General features: G+C 32.7%; 2 protein-coding genes across 2 annotated transcripts; one reads left to right on the forward strand and one right to left on the reverse strand.

Annotated features, from left to right (window-relative positions):
- The first annotated feature begins 1109 nt into the window (after nucleotides 1-1109).
- LOC148624596 (uncharacterized) lies at nucleotides 1110-6615 on the forward strand. The gene is made up of 4 exons (XM_088567323.1): nucleotides 1110-1267; nucleotides 4207-4290; nucleotides 5079-5191; nucleotides 6052-6615. The coding sequence occupies exons 1-4, from the start codon at nucleotides 1192-1194 to the stop codon at nucleotides 6241-6243; spliced, it is 465 nt and encodes a 154-aa protein (XP_088423449.1). The 5' UTR covers nucleotides 1110-1191; the 3' UTR covers nucleotides 6244-6615.
- Nucleotides 6155-22573, reverse strand: LOC148624597 (sodium-dependent multivitamin transporter-like). The gene is made up of 16 exons (XM_088567322.1): nucleotides 22225-22573; nucleotides 21860-21928; nucleotides 21075-21126; nucleotides 19856-19923; nucleotides 19144-19224; nucleotides 17107-17180; nucleotides 16739-16876; nucleotides 15323-15458; nucleotides 12243-12331; nucleotides 11593-11705; nucleotides 10916-10986; nucleotides 10082-10168; nucleotides 9111-9340; nucleotides 8724-8824; nucleotides 7778-7896; nucleotides 6155-7319 (listed from the first exon to the last, which is right to left on the reverse strand). Exons 1-16 carry the CDS (start codon nucleotides 22567-22569, stop codon nucleotides 7182-7184), a joined length of 1911 nt encoding a protein of 636 aa, XP_088423448.1. The 5' UTR covers nucleotides 22570-22573; the 3' UTR covers nucleotides 6155-7181.
- Nucleotides 22574-24700: the final 2127 nt, after the last annotated feature.

Consider the following 24700-nt stretch of genomic DNA (forward strand, 5'->3'; position numbering starts at 1 on the left):
ACCCCAAAATTTCTTCCTTAAAAAGTTTTATTTGGATCGGATTTAGAAAATTTTGATTTTAATTTCAAATTTTGTACTATATGGTGTCCAAACTAGTTGTTGCGTTCCTAATGACCGGTAAGTCCTTATGCTTAGGTGTGTAGAAAACTAATTTTGTGTCCACACTTGCCTTAAAAGACCAGTGTTCAACATTCTGTGGTCGTATCATGCAGAGCTTCGTAAATATTTTTATTTTTCATTCAGATGTATCTGTATTTAACAATGTTTGCAAATTTAAATGTTTTTTTTATCCGTAATATCCCCCCACCACCCCCCCCCCAAAAAAAAGGGTAAACATGATAATAACAGATATGACTCTGCTAAATATCTGTGCGAAATCGAAGGAGCAAGTAACTAATTGCTGAAAAATAAGTCCACTCGAAAAAAAATGTAAATTAAAATCGAATAGGAAAAATGACTCCAGTCAGTGTTTCCTCGAAAATAAGAGGTATTGTGAAGTACAAGGGGAGACAGTGTTTAATTGTTCCTATCCGACTGCCCTGAAATTGGAATTCATGGCCAGATAAGTTATTGATGAACTGTTTTTTATCAGTTTGCAGAATTTGCAATCATAACACTAAATTAAATTGTTATAAAATGAGCAGACTGTCACATCCCTCTGTGCAGCCGGCGGCGCTATCTGCCAAGCAACATATCAAATTCAGTAGAGTCATAAAATACAGGAAATGACTTTTGAACAATAGATTAATCACACTTCATAAAAAGCACAGAAAGTTTACAGAAATTCGTCACGGTCGCATTTACAACTCCAGTAAAAGTTGGATGTATCAAGGTCGGTGAAATGACTCAAAAAGTTCATCGAAAATAACACCCACTAGTATTTCTACTACAGACCAGAGTATAACCGACACTTTTTTTTTCAATCCACTAATTTGACATAATGGGTGCATATATAAGTTGTCAACAATTCCTTACCACTCTCTCCATGATACATATATTAACTTGTAGTTATTTATACGTTTGCGAGGTACGTACGATTTCAACATTTGAATAGTTTACCTGTATGGTCAATATTTTGCCCTTTATTATTTACACACTAAAAGTTCATCTAAAAAGTCAACACCCTCCATATAACCTCTGTCGGGCCCCTCGTCATCTGATTGTTACAGTAATTCAATATATCGACTTGGAATGGCGGAGAATAAACAAAACAGAGTGTGTGTAGTTGCTGTTGATGGAAGTAAGCATGCAGACCTGGCTCTTCAATGTAAGTTTTTATTATATTAATCTGGTTACAAGTACGTTGAATTACACGTTAGTGTTGTGTATGAATACATTATTTCTTATAATATTAAACTACTGTAAAACAATGTACAACAGATGTACATGAACATTATATACATTGTCATCGACTTTTTACACATGAAATGCAGCGCAAATCTATGTTCGTGTATGTTTGGTGTCTATGACGGTATTTAAATATATTGTTAAGTGGTATCCTTTATTCCAAAAGCTTATTTCTTCTCATCTCTAAAGAATAGACGAAAAGTTTTCAAAATTATGCATTTTTAAATACCTATCTGCCAAAGAATTATTCATTGGCAACTCATACAAGTCTAAAGTCATTTTACAAATTAAGAGAAATTCTCTGTCTGGTAATCACAAGTATCAAATATTGCTTATTTTTTTACTGTATGAAGTCACCCTGGCATATGAACGTTGAAACCATTAACTGTTTTTATTTTTTAACCCCATTGCCATCGAAAAAAAAATCACTCTACTACTCGAAAGGTCATTCCATGCCATTTTAATTGTAATTGATCTGTTTTCAAGGAAACCATTAAGAATTTATTACATAACTATGTTTTATCACGAGAATAGGTATGGTGAATATGTCAAAGAGACACAAACCCCACCTGGATGAAAATGTCAGCCCAAGGCCACCCATTGGTTTCCAATGAACGACGAGGAAACCCTCACGCCACAGGGCAGGCTGAAACTGGCCCCCAAAACATTATCGCTCACAGGTACAGTGAATGAGTTGTCCCTATTTACTCAAGTAACATTAAAAATCAACTACAGGTGAAAACGAAACAAGAAACACAGAGGCCAAGAATTCCCGACTTGGGACAGGCGCAAAAAATGCGACGGGGTTAAAGTACTTTGGCGTGATCACAAACCTCTCCCTTTAAAATATTGCCTGAGAGTAGTAAAAGATATTACACAATTAAAAAAAACACCTAAATTCGGTGAAAAAAAATCTGAGTCCCTTGTTACAACGAAAATAAATAAAAAAGAGACTGAATATAAATTACACAAATGTACAAACTAAGGACTACGAGCAGTTAACTGATCGACATGCCAGCTCGCAGCACAGTTTAAACCTACCAAACATTATATGCCCCCATCGGATGTAAAATCAGTCCCAATTCTTCCCATGTGGAGTGGAGAACCACGGAACGTCATAAGTCATATAATAAGAACACAATTCATGTCATGCCAACAGTTCTTTTTTTTTTTTTTTTAAATATAAGACCCTATGAGCGAATCAATGTTAATACCCCAAAAATGCTATTCTCAACCACAGAATATTACCGTGAAATAAAGGGTTAGAGATACTCGCACGTATTAAACCTGTACAAGTACATCTGTGTTTAAAAATGAGTTCCTTGTGTCAGTTAAAAAAAATTGTGAATGTTTTTACGAGGTGTTTATATCGAAAACCTTGATGGAGTGAGTAATTTCTTGGTTTATATATAAAGATTCCTTTCGTAAAAATCCGAATGCTACAAATGCGAGCCAGCTATTATATGTAAACACCACATGATGTGACAAGGGGACGTACCATCTAAAAACGGATAGTTGACAATATGGAATAAAAAATCATGCATTTATTAACACCAACATTTTAAATCAAATACATTTTTTTGTCATAGTTGTAAAACTGATCTTAAAATTTTCGTTCTAAAAGAGTCTAAGAACCTTTAAAAAAATGCCAGTTTTTACATTTTAAGAATACTATTTTTAGTGAATTTCAAATTGCAAGTTCATAAAATTGCATCCGTAGATAAGTTATTCTTAAATTAAATTTTAAAATTAAATCAGTAGTAGAAGAAAAAAATTACCAGTGATTTTTTTTTATTTTGAGAAAAATGGCCTTGAATATGGTGACCATGGAAAAAAGCGGAAATATTATATTTTTTAAAGTGTTTTCTATACCCCAAACTTTTGATCTTCAAATAATATTTTATTTTCATCAAGTGGTAAAAATGTTAGTATATAGACAGCATATACCTGTAAAAACAAAACGAATATATTTCATACTGGAAAATAATAGTCGAGGTCATGAAAAAAAATGCATGTTTATAAAAACAAAAATTATGATGTCGGCCTTTTTTATATCCTTGAAATAAGAAAATGTGATCTTGAAGTTAAAATGTTCTTTTGAATTCATTTAAAGTAACTGTTTTAACCAGGAGCTTTGAATCATTAAGAGTATTAATGTAATGCACTGTTGAAAAACACTAAAAATGACAATTTTCAAGAAAAAAGTATACACATATCTATGGGTGGTATAGAAATTACCTAAAATAAAAAAGTGACTATTTTGGAAAACCATTGTTTTTGATACTCTAGTTTTGAATATAGATGTGACTACACATAAAATATTAGCTGTATTATTATCATGGAGTTGTCAAACTTTCTAAAGCATAAATAATTCATAATGGTTTCCATGGTAACGAATCCATTGACAAAATCCTTTTAGGTAGTTAAGGGTGATGTCAAAAGTTGGTTTCTATGGCAGTGGATTTGCAATATAAAAGTTTCTGCTAATTTCGATATTAGTATGTCATATATAGACTTTTTAAAAGTAATTGTAAAGAAATTTTAAAGTTTGAGGTGTCACATGATTTTGGTTCATACAGAGAATGGCTCTTAAGATGTAATATAAGTTTGTCACTAGGTATGTTTACCCAGTGCCCTCTTCGAACATACACTTGACAATTGGTACTTGATCATAAACTCTCTACACATACCACTTGAAACTATTACTGTACATCTAAAGTTCTGAATGGATAATTTATATGTTACATATAGACGTACTTATATTATCTAGACTCAATATTTAATGTCGAAACTTAGAAAAAAAGTCGATAATGCGCGCTACAATATATGGTGATACAGGCGAATTGTTTTCTCATTTAGGGTTCAAAGACAACTCCTATAGAGATGGTGATACTGTGTTTTTAGTAAATGCAGTCGACCACAGACATGCTATGGCATATGGATGTAAGTTAACTTAATTTAGGTAAATACTGAAATGGCAGTGTCATAAATATTATAAACAAGATAACCGACAGATTATGTGTTAATATAGACATATATAATAGGATGATATATATTACTTTCTATCCATTCCTCATCAAACAATCATAATTATTGCTTTTTTTTAATATTTGCATAATAACTGGCATTTAGTAAATGTAACGTAATTTTAAACGAGTGTATTGTTGACCAGTACTATGAGTAATGTTATGCGTTCAATGTTGCTAGAAGATTGAAGTCATCACTACATTAGCTTTATGGCCGTCATCTTGAACTCGTTGATCGTTACGGTGTACCCATCTGCGCCATGAAAACTGATTTGTTCAACGTGTGATAGCTTTCCTTTCCTCTGTTGTCTACCCCGGACTTGAATTTTTATGAGCAACTCGGCGGGTGTTTCTAGAAAAGCAGAGGACGCTTACACTACCGGTGCACCTGTTCCATGCTCTCAGTTTTTAGTGGAGTCCGAGTTGCTCATTAGCTTTTGTCACTTTGTACGTATGATTATAGTTACTCTATGTTCTTTGTTGTGTATGTCTGTTTTCCATGTCTGGCCTTTGTCCCTGGATTATATTCTTTTGATTACCGCAATAATCTTGGTTCCCTTGATTACTCTTTGCTAGCCTTAGCTCCTATCCTTTGCCTCTCCCTTCCAAAAAAAAAATAACATAAAATTAAACAAACCAAAACAAAAACAAACAAAGACAAAAAAACAAAAAAACAATTCCTGCCTTTTTTATTTTATATTCTAGCTGTTGCTATGATGCCGGGAAATCCAGAAGCAATTGCTCAGCAGTTTCAAGGAGAGGAGAAAAAAGCTGATCAAGTCCTTCAACATTTCAAAGAAAAGTGCATAGAGATTGGGGTAATATATTTTCAGTATCAACAAAATTTCCCAATATCCTATTAACTTGATTGAAGTGTTGCTGAGGAAACACGGTTAAATAATATCGAATTCAGGAACAATAGTATTGGTCTTGGTAAAGCAGATACTTATTTCTACTAACCCCTGGTCCGATTTACAATCATTTTTCTGTTATAACGTAATTTTTACCATGAATATGTCACATATTTATTTCCATATCCTTTTACATCCATTTGTATATTTATTTTTATCGTTGTTTTTACTTTTATTCATATGTATTTCAATTTGAAAAAAAAACACAATGTTTGTCAGTTTATAAAATGAAATAATGCTAGATCGCAGATGGAAATAATATCCATATAAAGGATTGCATGATGAAGACGCGAAAGGGCTCATTGAAAATTACAAATGAAGTGATTGCATCGCGGACATTAAACAAATGACGAGCAATCATCCCACGATTTTATCCTGTTCACCCCATATACATAAGATATTTATAATCCTCGGGTAAATGATAACCTGAAAAAAAATGATTTTGTTGAGACGGCTGCTATAATTAGTCTACTTTTACACTGACAATTCATATATGATAATACCAATGTTTAATTGCTGCCATTGTCATTACCAATGAAAGTAGATGCACCTTAATTCATTTCCAAACAGTCACAAAATGTTAAATGTATCTTTACTGAATTGCTGTTTATTATTGAACCTTTTCTGAAGCTTGCTTTGTTACACTGACATGTTCTTGCCATTACCGAGATTGAATGCTGTTGCGACCTTCCGTTTCTCTATAGCTAAGAAAAAAATAGATTGTCATGGTAAGATAAATAAACAAAGTTCATTGTTTATTTGTCTAGATGCCTGCGGAGTTGATCAAGGTTCACGGTGAACCCGGGGAGGCCATTGTTAGAGTGGCTCATGATAGAAATGCCGACATGATAGTTTGTGGTTGTCGTGGACTTGGAAGTATTCGGCGAACAATTATGGGCAGTGTAAGCGATTATATCGTTCACCACTCACACATTCCGGTCGTCATATGTCGCCATTAAAGAAAGAAGGGAGGCGCATGCTACAAATGTAAGCGCTGCTTGGTATTGATTTTATGGGAGTTATTCAATTTCACGATTTCAGAGTTTTTCTTGTACATATGTTATGTAGCTTCATTACTGTTTACATTATTTAGCAAGGTTCTGGTTCTGAAGCAGACAAATTGACAGATTTATATTCACGAATGAAATAGAACACGGAATGGTCATGAGCAAATTAAGCATTTGAATGTGGCATTGTTATATGTTTTTAATTTGTTGATAATATCATATTGTTTATAAAACATTATGCTTTTGAGAATGGAGTTTGAACCAGATTAAATACAACACACGTTTGCTATCATAACAAGCGAAATAAAAAGCTACCATAGATAAGGCATATAATTAATCAAGTGATTAACTCAAGAGAAATAACAGTCAAGGAAATTCGGCAGACACAACCTACAACATACAACCCCCTCCTAAAAAAAAAAGACAAATATATCTATATATATCACTGACACTAAAACTATGACAATAGAATAAGTCTGTACTCGTTGTAGATATAGTCACAATCCATTGGACGACGAGTTAATGACAGAAGTCAGAAACTGTAAAACTTGAACTGATCACTTCAAACAATTTACGGTCAACACTGTACGTTATGATGTGGCTATATCAGATCAAAAAGTACCGAAATGTCAGCGAAAAAGAGTTAGTTATGCACGACATCCTGTTCTTCATTCTCATTCTATTCATTAACACGAGCTCCTGCTTCTGTTTTGATTCAACGGTAATAAATAAAATTTTTTTTTATCAAAATATTAATTTTAAAACTAATTCTACACCATATTTACGTTATTGCAACGTTGTTTAGGATGATGTAAATGTTGAAATACATGGACGTAGAGAATCTTTAAATTTGTACACAGACAATCTAATTGCACAAACAGCTAAACCATTTAAGACGACGGCTTTGTTTCGCTCTGTTGGAATGACAAAAGTTCAACACTCTTCACTATTTCGTTTTCCTCCTGAGAAAATGACTTCGATTCATCCGCTAAACTTTTGGAATAATTTTGTGACAACAAGATTGAACGCTACAACAAAATTAAACATAAACTTTACACTTTAATCTCGCAAAATAGATAAATTAATTTCACTTCATTCATCCACCTTGAGACAATGACAAATCCCCCACCCCACACTTTTCAAACAAAAATAATAGAAAAAAATATTTCTCCTTGAACAAAGAACGCCCACATTATTGTTCGATGTCAGTTCAAAATAAAAGTTCGAAGACCTGAGAATATATTTCAGTTTATATATATTAGTGGCCTGCATATTTGATAGTGGGAGCAAGCCCTGTGCATGATTTTCAGTTTTGTTATACCATATCATATTTATATCTTCGGGAAAAAATGGTTTGGATACATGAAATCATGTGAACAAGACTCTTTCATTACTTCCCTGCATGCAAATACATAGCGTATACAATTAAATGTTAAGTAGTCAAGTGTGATGGATTTAGCAAATATACAGCAAATAAAAAAAATACCTTTTCAAATGGAACACCCATGTATAACTTCTTTCGGATATGTCTTGGAAGACATGGAAACAGTTGATCGAAAAATGGCAGGACGTATCGGACATCGATGCTTTTAGAATCTGGAAGTCCTACAATGAGAAGACGGCTATAATCTATATGATCAAAAGGGTATACAAATAACCAAACTTAACTTTCATTGTTCTCGGATACGGCATCCTCCCAAATCGAGGTTTTGAGTCCACCTTCGCTCCCTCAAATCTCTGACATTACTCATTCAAATGTAGCAGGTATCGTTCAGCGCCATCTAGTGAGTTACCTAAATTTAACACGGATCATACATCCAATCAAATCACTCGTAATAGAAACTTTTCGGTATAACTTACAAAATGGCTAGAATGATTAGATTTGTGACATCTAACAACTCAGTTACTATATCGGATCGTCCATTACTTCGTGGTATTGTTTACGTTTCCACTGACGGTATGTTAAATCGATTTTCATTGGTGCTGCGTATCCGGAGAAGTAACCAATCTGGACGATACCCACTGAATATGAATGAGAGATGTCAGGGGTTTGAGGGAGCGAAGGTGGCATCAAAACCATGACTTGGGAGGATGCGGATACTAATGTATTATTCAAATATTATTGACATTGTTCTCGGATACTTATTTACTTTTCAACTCTGTTGTCATTGCTCTCGGATACCGATTTATTTGTCCCTCTGACGTGGAACATCTTTATGAATAGTTCTAGATTCGCTAAAATCGCGAGCAGAAGTTTGTTTTAAGCTGCTCTTGTTTGTTTTTTTCCCTTAAATTAAAAACGCTATTACTATCATTTCAGTAGATAATTAGTCAAACGTTTGTCAAATCAAAATAAATCTTAATGTACTTCATTCTTCGAGATAAAAAAACTGTTGTGTGTTACCGTACCATTTTTAACTGTAAGTTCTTACCTTCAATGAAACTTGCTATGATGCCAATACTTATTGTGAAAGCCTGTCCAAGAACATTTATCCAAAGATATGATATGGAATAGTAACGATCTAAACCTCGCCTGGAACAAAGTTAATACAAATTAAAAAAAGCAAGTACGACAAAATACAAAACCATAAAGCCTCCCAAATATAAAATCTCAAAAGGCACATAACCAGAAAACGAGAAATTACACCTGCATATCCCATCAATGCTCTTTGGATGAAGATTCTCGATGTTTAAATTTGATATGATTGTTTTTGTTTTCTTCCTTTCATCAATTTTTAGTTTTTGAAGCCGTTTAGGCATGATTTTCCATATTTTCACTTTTGTTAAATCTTATTTTGTATAGAATCTATCAGACTTACGGTTCACTAAATATAGTTGTGGTTGACTGTACAGTGGTCGTAGTATTGTGTAAATATGAAACTGTTTTGTTCAGTAAGCCGTTTACCAAAATAGTTGAATTGTTATCAAAGCACTGGTCAATTGGCCCCGGAGTTAAAGGTTCATTTGGTCGTAACGATGAAGACAATGCTTGTCCAAGAGTCAGCCAGAACACCAATGCTGTACTTAACACTGTGCCAGTTATAGCACTCTGAAGTTAAACGATTTTCTAAATTATTTTCTTGATAGACGTTTAATTTTATGATAACATTTTCTATTTCGTTTAAGTACAAAAATAAAAAAAAGAACTTCAAATAAATGTGGTATAGGAGGAGTAACGGATAATAGATAACTCTAGAGTCCTCATATTCACAAATGACAAAGACCATGTATTGCTATTTGAAACCCCCAACTTGATTTGGGTCAACATCTTCAATAGGAGGTGCACATAAGGAAAAAGTAGTGAAGATTCAGTGAAAGGTTCATTCTATTCCATTCTGTGGTGTAGGAGGGGTTACGGACCAACATGGTAAGAGGCGGACCCTCATGTTTATTCGGATTGAAATCTGGGTGGTGTACAATGGAAACATGCTCAAAGATTCTATGAAATTTGTATTTCATTCCATTCATAACGAAGGAAGGAAGTATGGACGAACGGAAGAACATACGGACACCCCTATCACTATATTCCCGACACTTTGTCGTGGAGGGTATAAAAAAGATTTCTGAAGTATGTGTGAATAATCTTGATACATTTTTGCATGGATATAACATTGGGATTTGTTTAAGTATTTGCATCAATATAACAAAGAAATACAACTTGTGTATCAAATAAGCATAATTAAATAATGGTATACATATTTACAGTTACATGAACAGCTTTTCGTCAGACTTTCAATCAAGTGTAATTGCATTTAGCGAAACACGAAAGAGTCAAAACCTTCATCATTACCCGTTTTGTTGCCCATGGATAAAATGCGGAGAAGAGAAAAAGGCCAGTTATCGGTCCACTAATCGCTGATGTAAAACTGGTACTGATCTGTAAAGATATAAAAAAGAACTTGTTAGTGTTTTATCTCAAGACTACAAGTCATGTTAGGATATATTTAAAAAGAATAATTTGATTTATAACAAGCCTTCTGACTGCTTGATTTTCTCGCGACACCCTGGTAGTTTTGTATATCCTTGTATATCTCTGTGTATCCCTATATCATCAAATACATTGTAAATAGTGCTTCTAAATTATTAAATTGTGACAGATTAAATAAAGAGAACGAAGATTCGAATGGAAATCAAAAGAATATATTCCAAGGATAAAAACTAGACAGGCAAAATATACACACACAGCAAGGAACATGAAATAAACAAAACAACATATAAAAAGATGCAGAAGTAAATAAGCAACCTGGCCTCCATTAAAAACTGGGAGCATTGACCAGGTGCACCGGTAGCGTAAGCGTCCTCTGCTTTTTGAGGAATACTCACCGAGATGCTCATAAAATATCACGTCCGGGGTAGACGAAAGAAAAATATGACACGGTGAACAAATCGATTCTCACGATGAAATTGAATTCACTATTACGACCAACGATATCACAATAACGACCAATAAACTTCTGAAGTGATGACCTTGTAGCAACATAACCCCGTTCCAGAAGCCTAGCACGGTTCACTAAGTGCGCGTAGTAACGCTAAGCTCTGGCATAAATTGTGCGTTGTCATATGAAAACTCCACACATAATAAATGGTGACGATTTATTCAAAGAATCGAAGTAATGTCACTTACCTGAGAAATAATACCTTTTACATTTTCTAAGAAGTATGTAATACCAACTGCTATAACTCCGAAAAAGACCACTGAAAAAACAAATATCAATGCTTCAGATTTATTTAGAAAACTCTGCCGAACTGAAAAGACTATACAAAATCACGAAAATCATATATACTATTTATATTAAAAGAACTTTTCAAAGATCTATTAAAAATAAATGGTTTTGGTAATCCGAATAGTGTTTAATGGCAGAATCTGTAACTTTAAAAGGATCTTCATTTCTGCTTTGTCGCGTTTCACAATTGTTTTGATAGATATGATCGATTTACATATCTAACAGTTTAAAGGTTTCGAAGAGTATGTTTCCTATATGGAAAAAGTGATTACAATTAGCATTTTTTGGGTAATATATAGGTGTCCAAACGACAAGGTGTAACTTGATTCATCTAAAACGAATACGATTAAAAAAAAACTTCATTGAAGGGATTCATTGTTTAATGAACTATTTTCCATATATGGTATTTTAAAACTAAGCAAGAGATTCATTAGTTCATATTGATGTTTTGCATACACTATTTCTTAATTAGAAGTTAGTTAGAAAAAAATGTTATTATTTTCTATCTTGTATGTATAATTAACGTGCATGCTGAAACCGTCTTTGTGTTCGTTCGATAAAAAAACTGAAACATCACCTGAAAATTTAGCTGTTATCGTTGCTTTGTAATCAGATATATTTTTAAACTTTTGTCGAACAATGTCCTCTTCAACCATTGCTGCAGAACTGTTCAGTAGCGATGACAATGTACTTAAAAATAATCGTAACTCTCATAAAGACAACTTTTTACAATGTGCTATTATCATTTTATTTAATTCTCAAATATAAGGTTAAAAGAAAAAAGGTTAAATATGTATAGTTTAATTATTTTGTACGATTTAAGTATAACGTATAAAATGCCTTAAGTCCTACTTGATTTTAAGTATTTATTTTTTTAGGGGGGAGGGGTTGTAGGCCGATTCTATTTTTGGGGGGTTTTGTAGGCCGATTCTGTTCTGGAGGGCTTTGTAGGGCGATTCTCATGTTATTCTTTTATAACGATATAAACAGCAATTGATTTCTTGCTGCAAAAATTTCTAATTAACAAACACATATGGTTTATGGGATAAATATGGTTTATCTGATAAATAAAATGCATCAGTTCACAATGAATTAATAAAGCGAAGTAAAATGAGATAAGAAAATTAAAGCTTGTTCAGTTTTACACTGTGCAGCTTTAGCTTTTCGATTTTGATTCCAAAGTGATAAAACTGAAACAATACTTAGCGTAATCATGAAAGCGTATACCTCAGTGATGCGCTGAAAACAGCCGCCATGAATAAACCAGCCATTCCTGGAACTTCATGAAAGATATGGAAGACCATATAGGGAATTACCTGCATATATACATAGAGGTTCGCATTAGAATAAACAACCCCCCCCCCCACCAAAGAAAAAAAATACACACACACAACAAAAACCGTACGCTTAATTAACTTTGGAAGCAAACACTTCAGCTATTTATGAGGAAAATGTGTTTCAAACGATATTATTCTTATCTGTATGTAATCTCATTTACAGTTTGATGAATTAATTGTGAATTTGAATATCCAATATAACCACATATGCAGCTACAACGCTTTCGAAGAATAAAATCAGAGACAGTAAGATCCCAAAATAACAGTCGTATAATTATTACAAATTTCGATTTTCTATACATTTGTTTAAAGGAGTAACCTCTCATCAGCAGCATAAGAATAAAATACGCACGAAGATCTAAATATAAAAAATAATTCTATTTAGGAAGTACCTAGAGTCCATAGAGGTTTCCGTAGAAGACTAAGACTGTGATCATTACTTTATTGAGCTAAGTGAATTTATAGTGTGATATGAAAACACAAACGCACTTTAATTTCTCCTTTCATATATAGGAACATTCCAGATTTTTGTCGCTGCACTGGAAATTGCAACCAATACACCGATTTTCTAGATACCGGCTAATGCAATGGCTTACACAAAAGTATTCGTTATATTTACATGGAAGACGCCATATTCTATATGCTAATGCAATGGCTTACACAAGTTTTTTTGAGAAGGATAGATAAAAAAAAATCACAACCCAAAAACTTAACAGTGATCACCATGATCTGATAGGACGATACTGATTAATTCAAACGAATTCCATCTGTAATCATTCTACTTTCACTGGACGTGAACTTTCGACAAATAGCTCGGCGGTTATGCTGCTTTGGGGCACAAGAAACCATCTTCAGTTTTAATGGGGTTCGTTTGTATGTTCTTTTAGCATTCGGTATTGTTTTAAATACTACCTTATCAATTTGATCGATGCCCGAAATTGTGATCTTAAACCCCTCTAGGTATCATAATACCCCTTAGTTTTTACTTTCGATAAATATGAGGATGCATATAGAATATGGCGTCTTCCATGTAAATATAACGAATACTTTAAGGCAAAAAAGTACAAAAGGCAGGAATTTTACCACACCAGCATCCTGGAAATTCGAAAATATGTATAAAATATATATTAATTTAACTAAGTATTTTCGGAAAGCCAAAATCAGGTTTTAAAAATTTTAAATGTATTTTTTTACTTAAATGGTTTACATTTAAAATGGACTTTCTTTCAATATTTTAATTAATTTTCTTAGGGTCTATCATCAGACGCTTTTTGTCCATATACCTGTAAAGAAGTTCTAAATTGGTCTTAAATCTTAAAGTTAGGTAGGAGGGGTGCTATATTTTACAGCACAACAAGAAAAATTGTTTATTTCTATTGCACAAGCTTATGTGTTAAACCCATGAAATTACATGTTATTAGTATCTGGTACCATCAAAGTAAATGACCATCTTATCGTGCGACAGGAGTACGTTCTGCGATTATCATATTACCGAGTTTGTATTCAATTTTAGCAAACCCTGGTGTTTTAAAAGATGACAAATGTCATCAGTTTAATAAAAAAAAAAATCAAAACTTCAAAAATGGTTGTCTGAATTTAAAATTTAGTTTACAGATAGAAGTATTATCATTTAATTTGTCCCTAGAACATTTATGCAATGAACATATCAAACATTGTAGCAATGTGAAAGTCCTTTAAAATATTCAAATAAATGAGAAAATAGATTCTATTTCAGTTTACATAATATCCTCATTCAAGTGGTAAAGTGTTTGTTATTTACTTTGATCAGCGAGTTTGAAGAAGAAGAGAAATAGCTCACATCGAGACTTAACTGAAGATGAACCGGAAAAGAAGTAGTGGGACCAATTGCGGAAAGCCGCGTGCGTATTTAATCGATTACATAAAATGTTTGAAAAATATATGTAATCCAAGAACCATAGTATCTTATTACCCTTTATTACATCCAAACACGAAATCTAGACGTACTCCTTTTTGATTTATTATAGGATTAACTACCGTAAAATGTAAAATCGGACCATTCACTCACAAAACAAATAAAAGTTCAAAGGACATTTATGTCAGGTTTGTGAGTGAATGGTCCGACTTTACACATCCATTAATTCTGGAAAAAATCATGCTTAATCCTTATAATTCCAATCTCTAACTATCTGAAATATATTCATATTTTTTTCTAGTAGATTCTCATTCAGTGAAATTGGCACTCGAAATTGACATTGCAAATGGCGGCATTCAACCGATAACGTGATGGCACGAGACCACAATTAATTTTCAAGTGCATTTCAACATACACATTTGAGCAAATTAAGAAAATTCCTCCGGCGCAAACTTAATAAAACTTCTCTGGCCTAAAGATATGTACAAACAGGATTTTATACATAAATTGTAGAAAATTTTACCATCATTTTCTGAAATTTGTACATATAACTCGGAGATGGGGTGAACATGACAAATGAACTGAGTTAAAAGTCCTAAATTTCTTCCACTGAACCAAATCACAACTTTTAGTCAGAATTGATTAATGAAAAAAAATCCCATGTAATTTTTAACCTATTTTCTACTAATTAGAGGCAAAACTTCAGCAAATAAGTTTCCAGTAAAAATATGAAAAAGTGTGGAAGGTACCTAATACCAAAGTTGGAACTACATACTATGGTTATTAATTTCCGTATTCAAAGTATTTACGGGCTACTGACAACTATATTCTTTCAAAATTGTTGTTTTGAATATACAGTGCCGGAAATGAAAGGAATCAGTCAGATAATACCGTTTTAAGCCTCTAAACGACTCTGTCGAATCTATGGTAGCCATGTTGTTTACGATTTGTACATGGAATTTACGCTGAGGTTGTAAAAGTTGAACAACCAATCATAATGCACGAAGAAGGCATCTACTAACTAGATTAGAATTATTATCAAATGATTTATAACTATCTATTTGATAAATACATACCTGATCTGGTTTTTTAATGATTTTAGAGGAAACTGGGTCACAGCCCTGCGAAGTAAAATATCCATATGCAACTAATCCCTCACTGCAGGCAAGTGATAAAGTCAGGAGGAAAGCAGGTCCAGCAATACATAACATTCTATTGGAAATATCAAGCAGGATGTTTTGTTAACTATACTTATCTTTTCGGATTTTCAAATCGGCTGTAATTTCCTAACCAGACCGCTTGCACAAATTCCAGTGCCCTAGATCATTCGGCCAACTAGGCTATATAAAAGATTTAGCTTTCGCTGGCCAGGTCTTTCGCTTCCTCGTAACTTAAGTCTAGGGCAATGGACTTTGTGCAGTCGGTGTTGCAACATATGTCACATCGGTACGAGTTCGAGTCCCGCGGAGGAAACAACCAAGAATCTGCTTTGCAAATCCGGCAGTTCCAACATCGTTGGAATTTTTCAGAACTTTCCATACTTATATATATAATTAATTGTTAGGTAACAAAAATATAATTACTCGTGTGCATTCTTCGTGGTTATTCATACTTTTTAGATAATTATTAGACAACATTGGAGAAATAAAAAAAAACCACCGATCTGACAATATTAAGGATGATTTCTTTATTTGAAAAGACCATCGTCGATCTCTATACTAATAGATTAGTTAAGAAATTTTTCAATAGAATATTAGAAAATGTTCTTTTTCTGCCCTCAAAATGTTCATGTTCAGTGCATTTCATTGAAATTATAACTCACTTTACCAAAATGATACACAAAATGTTGTGCTTCTTTCTTGATTCTGTGCAAATAGTTAAATGACACTGATAAAATGGTGGGCTTTTTTTATAACATGTTACACTCTCTACCTGATTCTTAACGAGTATCTCTCATGTAACTTTTTTGTTGTTGTAACGCTAAATACATAAAATTGCCGGTATAACAACACCGCATTGATTCAAAATTGTTGTTTTTTTCTGGCTTGATGTGTTTTTTATGTGTTTTCGAAAGTATTTGTTCCAATATTATGACTTTAACAATACAATGACATGACAGAACTAAAGGTCAGTACAGGCCCACACTTTTCGGTTGATTTCAACCTCATTACTTTATCAGTTTTCAGTTAAAATAGCGCCAATATTGTGCAATTTATTTGTGTTTGATCCTTCCGAAAGTTAACCGTTGCCAATAATTGATTGTAGAGTAAAGAAGAAATAAGAAGTAAAGTATCAATTTTTGTTGTTGTTTTATTTATATATTTTCGATAGAAGGTTTCTTCGTCATATAAAATTAGCAAGTTGTGAAATATTTATAACAAGTTTCTACTATGGTAGTAAATTTGAACCAAACAAATCATTTTGCATGGGACAGGACATAATGAATTATATAAAGTTCGATTTGCAGCTAGGAATTCTAAATTAAAACTCACTTTTTGGCATCTCTCTGCTTTTCCAATGCACATATTCTTTGTATTGTTGGCTGAGAAAATGTCATATTCAACAACCTCACTGCAGAGCCAAAAACTAAGCCCCAAAATGTATGACGGACAGTAGGGTCCAAGTCAAAACTACAGAAAAAATAGTTTAACAATATTTCAATAACAGAATTAGCCATCACATAAAGTCTAAAACATGCAAATTTAACTAATTTGTAATTAAAACTTGTCAAAAGTTTGTAGGCAAGTCTAAAATTTTTGATATTTTGATCATTTGGACCAGTAAATAAACGTACGTTATACTTTATATGTAATGATTATCAAAACAAATAAGTTCAAAATCCAAAAGATTAAAAACTTACTTAAAAAAATTCAGCCTTCCTGTTCTGGAGGCTATATCGAAAACTTCTTTGGGACCGCCTGTATCAAGAGTACCCTACAACCAATGAAAACACCTCAATATATATTAAAATGATATCAAAATCTTGTAAAAATTAAATGTATTGGGGATACAGTTTGATACGACCACGGAAGTCGTTCTCTAAACAGTTTGGGCAAGTATAGACACAGCGTTCAAGCTAGGTACAACACAACTCTAAACTTTCGACTAAAACTGATGTGCACATATCTAGTATGTCTATATAAGGTAATGATAATGGATAAATACTTTTTATAAACTTTTTATAAATATTTGAGACATTATGAAATTGATTCAACAAGTAAACTATTTACAATTGTTAAATACATTGTATATAAATGTCATCAAAAATGCTTCAGTGGTGGCATAAATTTTTACAATTGCCATTAATTTTGTTAAAAAATGCACGTCTGTAAGGTCCAATAATTACGTTGCCATAGTTAAGCATCTTTGGTGTCACGTGATATCATAGCGTTCTTATAACGACTGCGTCGGAAACAGACAGAATTATCTTATAAATCTGCATGAGTAACGAAACTGTTGAGTAGTACGTCACATGATAACGAAGCGATGGTGAGTGTAAATTTATCTTTTATCTTAAGACTATTATAAACAAATTAGCATAAAAATAATGATTGAAAAAGAACAGATGGGACGATAAGCAAACAAATGCGCAATCCAATATCTTTAATCTACAACAGCAAGTACAATCATTGGTGACAATAAGATTTCAACCACACCTATAATCAAATAGTGAAAGGCCTATGCAACAAGAGATGCTATTATACAGCTTAAGTGTCTTCTGTAAAAGTCCGAAATCTCAATCCTCAAAAGAATATATATAAAGTTATTTAGTTTTTAGACGTACCTAAATAAAAGATGAATCAATCAACAATTATCATGATAATGAACATTTATCTCTACTTAACTTTTCTCAAAACCAGTGTTCAAGAATGGCATTTTTTTTGCACTTATGAAAATAATTTTTCCCCGACTAAAAGTTTTATTATGCTCTAATTCCTTCTTGCAAGAAAAACCAAGACACTGCGAAATGAACGGATGGCTTTATAATCGAGCATTACACGTGTATAAATTACATTTGTTCCTAATTAGTTTTATTGTAGTCGTATGAAAACCACACAAACATATTTCTGAAATATCCGTATTTCAATTTTATTCTTATGAGATTGACTTTATAGCTGATCTGATCCTTTAATCTCAGTTTCCGCTATATAGATGACGTATTATCTTTAAACAATCCTAATTTCGGGGATTTGATACATCGCATCTACCCCCAAAGAACTTGAAATAAACGATACTATAGACACTGTGAAGTCAGCCTCATATCTTGACCTACACTTAGAACTAGATAGTAAAGGAAAACTATTGACCAAACTTTACGACAAACGTGATGACTTTTCATTAAGAATTGTCAACTTTCCTTTCATCTGTGGCATCATCCCTTCAGCACCTGCGTGTGGAGTGTTTATACGTTATGCCAGAGCTTGCCGAAACTACACAGACTTTTTGTTTCGCGCTAGAATTCTAACAAACAAGCTTCTGGAACAGGATTATGTTGCTACAAGATTGAAGTCATCACTACAGAAGTTTAATAGTCGTCATCATGAACTTGTGGATCGTTTCCATCTGCGCCATGACCACTGATTTATTCAAGGTGTCATAGTTTTCCTTTCCTCGTTTGTCTACCCCGGACTTTTAATAAGCAACTCGGCGGGTGTTTTCTAGAAAAGCAGAGGGCGCTTACCTTACCGATGCATCGGGTCCATGCTCCCTGTTTTTAGTGGAACTAGTGGAATTCGAGTTGCTCATTTGCTTTTGTTACTTTGTATGTATGATTTTAGTTACTTGATATTCTTTGTTGTGTATGTCTGTTTTCCATGTCTGGGCTTTGTCCCTGGATTACATTCTTTTGATTACCGCTATAAACTTGGTTCCCTCGATTGTTCTTTTAAATATTCACCTTAAGTAAAACTGCGAAAACTCCAGTAAACATGATTAAACACTGGAAAACGTCAGTCCAAATTACGGCTTTTAGTCCGCCCTAAAACGGAACAAAACATGGAATCTGTTAAACACTTCCAATGTTGCAGGTACATGAATATTTCATTAAAAAAGGGATATTTGATTTCCTTAATAATTGTATATATATCTTATGTTAGATCTTTCTCTCTGTTACCCGCGTAAAATGTGATTAATGAAACTCTTTACGTATCGTATTCATCGTCAAACACTTGTGGGTGTTTGTAGTCTACATTTTGATGTAAGAAAATTATAAATGAAATGTTCGTCTGATCAAAATAACTGAATGTAGTACTACATATATATATTTATATATTTGAATTGTATTTCATTTTCATAATTAGACAATCTGGGTGAAAACGTTTCCCAATTATAACATTTCGAGACACACAGCCGTAATAAGAGCAGACAAAACAAGTATTTTTATTCACTGAGAGATATTTTTGCAAGAGGCCATTTATCGCATTTTTAGCTGCTTTAAATTTCGATTCTTGCGTTTAGAAATTCGAGTCAATTAAATACGCATTTCGTTTTGTACTCAGTATGCACATTTGTTTCTGTTTAACATTGGACCTATTAGTATTCAAGATGTGTAGTTTAATGACATTATATTTTCTCCAGGAACAAAATAAGAAATATTGCTTGATACTTACAATAGCAGTATAAACAACAGATGCTGTTGATATACACACAACAGATAACCAGAGTGGAAAATCAGTCACTGAAAGCGAAAATTTTAACATATAACGATAATCGGTATGGCGTATATGTCATAAAACCAACAAACCCATCGGAATGAAATGTTTAGTCATCAATGAACGATGAGCTAACCTTTATACAACAAGGCAGGCTGCAGCAGCTGGTCCAAAAACATCATCATACACAGATACAGCGAAAGAATTGCCAACTCTTAACTGCTTTAAATATACTCAAGTAACATGAAAAACTAAAGGTGAAAACAAAACAAGACATACAGAGGCCAGAAATTCCTGACTTGGGACAGGTGCTATAAATGCGGCGGGGTTAAAGTACTTTGGCGTGATCACCACATTTCCACTGTGGAAAAATACTACACAATTAAAAATTTCTAAAAATTAGTTCAAAAAAGGTTTGAATCCTTTGTTACAACGGAAATAAAGAAACTGAACATAAATTGCACAAATGTACAAACTAAGGATTACTAGCAGATAATGGACATGCCAGCTTCGGACCAGTTTGCCTATTAAAAGTTATATGATATGTGTAAAATCATTCCTAATTCTTCCCAGCGGAGTTGAGAATCACAGTATATCATAAGACACAACCCAAATCATACCAAGGACTGCTTTTAAATATAGTGTTTTAATTTTTATATAAAGACCCTATTAGCGAATCAATGTTAATACCGTAAAATGCCTTGCTTAACTATTGGGCAACAAAAACTAACTAAATCTCTTACGAATGAGCTTATTCAGCGGTATAATTCACTAATTAAGTGACTATCAAGCCTTCTGCGTTTTGTGTAGAATATAACTGTAACACAAAGACTAAAAGATACCTGCACGTATTAATCCTGTATTTCAGACTGAGTTTCTTGTTTCAAATATAATATCGATCGTAAAATATTATTAAAATAAGCTTTGTTAGTATAAGAACAATGAGCATTTTCTCGAATACCTAGAACTTCGATTTGCATTAATCGCTTTAGTTAACAGATAAAGAGGGTTAATAGAAACTTTTGATATACAATCATGTTACATTTTGTTTTTGTTATTGGTTTTGTTTAATTATTAAATACAAGATCTTTATTGATGACATAGTAAGGATGGTTAACATATTATAAATTATAAATATTAACACTGAGGAATCATAAAGTACATAATTCTCACCTACCTGCTTCTATTGCTAAACCAGGCCCATATAACACAAACGCCATGTACACAACCTTCATTAAACAAAACAAGAATATTCGAAGAAACTAATATAATCAAAGATTTGGATTCGCAGAATTATTTGGAATACAGCGTCTTACTGCACTGCAGGTAACTTTTATATAGGACATTTGTATAGTACTTTATATGCAAATTTGTAAATATCAATTTGAAACATAAACTGTTGATAAAAGAACATTAGTCAAAAATATTACAATAGGCGATCTATTTAGAAAAGAAGTCAAATATACTTGCTTAATACCACAATTGACAAATTGACTGGCAGTTCCAAAACCACTCACAGCGAACAAATGACGCCATGGTTATAGCTACACCAATGAGTGAAATCCAGACTTATATTGATAAGAACACTTTTGAAAGAAATGTTGTTGAGATATTGTTAGAATAAAGGGTAATAACGAAATTTCCGAACTAATAAAATCTAGGCAACAGATAAAAGGAATAGTCAAAAGGAAAATCCGTAATAAATGGCAATGTCCGGGGTAAAAACTGAAAAGTTGGACACTATCGGACTTAATGGTCTGACTTGGTACAGGCATTTCCGGAATGAAAGGTTGGTTAAACTAGGTTTAGCACGTGCGCGCTTAACCCCTCGTTCGAAGTACGTTCATTATTTCCGGAATATTTAACACAAACGGGCAGCAAAATACTGGTAAAACATCATCTTGATAAAGATATTTGACTTTGTTGACCCTTTTCCCAGGAGATGTTTTTCTATCAACTTACATTTGAGAGCATGCCAAGTACTGTTCCCAACAGACGTACTCCCTTGCTGTTGTAGCGCAGCTCGAGGTACTGAAGTAGTCAACATATATACATGTGTAATTAAAGAAATAGCCTTAATGTATTTATAGATACTTTATTAAACAATGTTTTCATTTGTATAATTAAAAATTTCCAAAACTATTCAGATGGCATGGTTTGTTTCGTTGATATTGTTTTATGGTTTGTTTTGGTAATGTTTTGTAATAATGTTCTATGTTTTCTAAGTATTTGTTTGACTTTTTTCCTTTGGTTTTGTTTTGCATTTCTCTCAAATTTTTTAACATTTGTAAGTAATAAAGTCAATCATTTAGACAAAACTGGCCTACCTCATATACACTTGTAATTTTCAAGGGATGAATTAATGGAACCACGATTCTAGTTCCCAGCAGTACAGCAAGTGTGAATCCAAGACTAGACAAAATGAACATGATACCATAGGTATAAACCTCTGCAGGATATGCCAACATCATAATCGACGACTCGAATGATACAATCAATGACAATGTAACAGGCACAATGCTCATCTTCCTGTTACCCATTAAATACTCTGAAGTTGTTTTCTGTCGCCCACCCGTCATTGCATGGAAAATACCAATTCCAACAGATATTGCCACAGAAATAGCAAATACAACATAATCAACAGTAGCAAAACCAAGTCTTTTCTCGTTCATTTTCTTATTTTGTCTGAAAATAAGTAAAAATAGAATGTAACATTCATTAACTTCTGTTTACGAACTTTTGATTTTTCACACTTCAGCCACAGGAAAAGTGAACCGAGAATTTTCAATAAAAGTTAAATTTTCTATTATGGATTTTATCTTTAGGTATTTTTTTTTTACAAAAACTTCTGCTTATATAAAACTGACATTGAACAAGCATATATTGTTAACATAATATATACATATGTATATTATTTTTTTTCAATTTGACACCCTATACAGAAAGAAAAAAAAATAAACATTTAATTTTGTTATTGCTAAAACGGTTTGCGCATTTATAAAATGCAATGGTAATATAAAAAGTTGTTGTCTAGTTGAATTATTTTGGTTTGCCGCTATAAAGTTTACAGCGATTGAAAATCGAATGCAAAAGTATGTACTTATAATGCAAATGTCTTAGTTCGATTGGTAAAACTTATCAAATTACCTATTATAGGCAGTGCACACCATTGGTATTCAATATTGAAAAATACTTTTTTAGCTACAGGTTAGTTCAGAATGATCAAATGTATGAAAACATATGTCAGAAAATTTGTCAAATGTTTTCATAATAGGAGATAGCATATTTGCAATATGTTTATAAACATCATGAAAAGTTTTGATAACGTTAGTTTAAAACATTTTGAGTTACATTAAACACAATGTTGGTACACCCTTAGATCAACAGACGGAAGGGTAGGCGGAATCCAGTGGTTACTTGACCCGCTTTCAATGTTTGTGATAGAGGTAAAAAGTCCTGATATTGTTATCAATCATAAATCGTTTGATATAGTTCACCACTATAGGACATTTTAAAAAGGTCAATGTATTTTTTTTTACTTGTAATGAGGGTATATAAACAATCGTTTTAATTTGAAACGGTGGATCATTAAGTTTATATCGACGGCGTTTATTATCCTGGTAAAACAAAAGCAAAACAAATGTTAACAGTTCTGATTTAATTTTAAAAATTGAACGATGATTCGACACATAGGCATTAGAGGATTAACCCAAAACTACAAACTAAACAGAGTGTAGCAAAAGAGAAACGAAATATTGACATTAAACTTGTAACAACATGAAACTACTTACCTCTCTGTGATTAAATATCCAATATTGCGGTGCAATTAATTATAACTCATTGGTAACACAAAGAGCTGCTTAAATTCTTAGTCACATATTAATAACATAACGAGAGGAGAGAGTAGCAATGAAGGCGAAGATTAAGGTCTAAGGGATGCGGCATTGCAGTTAAAAGGGTCAAGGATTTTTTGTTACATAACTCCGAAAAATTTGATTACACAACTCCAATCATGTGATGCTAACATTCATTTCGATTTCACGTTTTCGAATATATAAATATGAACCATGAGCAGTGTAATTTCAAAGTTTCATGACATATTTTACAAAGCATTATATTTGTTTTTTTTTCAATGCAAGTTTAAGGAGTACTTGTAATTGAGTGATCATATAGAAAATTTCATTTTGATAATTTAGCATATGCATTTATTTACTGAACTGGTCAAGTTTACAAAATAACGTTTATATCAATAACAACTGTATGTTAAAGTAAATTACGAAACATAAGTCATTAAAGTAAAATATTTAAACCTACAAAACAAATAAACAAAACAAATAAACAAAATCAAAACAAAACAAAAAATAATATTGTTTCTTATTGTTCGTGTCATTCTGACCTTCATGATTAATGCATTTATTCTTGTGCATAAGTTTGCAATTAAAACAAATTCAAACGAAATCGAATGACCCTTTAACAACACCTTCAGTGTTTTACGCAAGTAATACTTCTTCTATTCACACGTGTTAAAGTGTTTGACCAACCAGTCATGATATAATTGATAAATTCTATACTTTTTCGACGTAATACAAAGACCAAGTTAAACCGTTTGATGAGGGTATTGTAGAAATAATGTAGTCATAAGCTGAACCCGTGTCTTCTGCAACGTGACCAGGTGATGTAAACCGTATTTAATGATCAGAATTAATTATTTATTTAACAAAGCGTTGACAGGTAAACATTATGATTTAAGAATGTTTTGGTTTTTGTCGACGATATTAAAGAGAAACGGGAGGTAATCATTGA

Source organism: Perna viridis, chromosome 2 (assembly GCF_037379345.1).
Source record: "Perna viridis isolate PV_CMFRI_1.1 ecotype Kerala chromosome 2, ASM3737934v1, whole genome shotgun sequence".
Taxonomy (NCBI): Eukaryota; Metazoa; Mollusca; class Bivalvia; order Mytilida; family Mytilidae; genus Perna; species Perna viridis.

Coding starts and splice junctions, on each gene's coding strand:
- LOC148624597 (XM_088567322.1), bottom strand. CDS start 22,569: ATGAACGAGAAAAGACTTGGTTTTGCTACTGTTGATTATGTTGTATTT. Junction 21,127..21,859: donor TACTTGGCATGCTCTCAAAT/GTAAGTTGATAG, acceptor TGTTTAATGAAG/GTTGTGTACATGGCGTTTGT. Junction 17,181..19,143: donor TTTTCGCAGTTTTACTTAAG/GTGAATATTTAA, acceptor CATTGGTTGTAG/GGTACTCTTGATACAGGCGG.
- LOC148624596 (XM_088567323.1), top strand. CDS start 1,192: ATGGCGGAGAATAAACAAAACAGAGTGTGTGTAGTTGCTGTTGATGGA. Junction 4,291..5,078: donor ACATGCTATGGCATATGGAT/GTAAGTTAACTT, acceptor TTTATATTCTAG/CTGTTGCTATGATGCCGGGA. Junction 5,192..6,051: donor AAAAGTGCATAGAGATTGGG/GTAATATATTTT, acceptor TTATTTGTCTAG/ATGCCTGCGGAGTTGATCAA.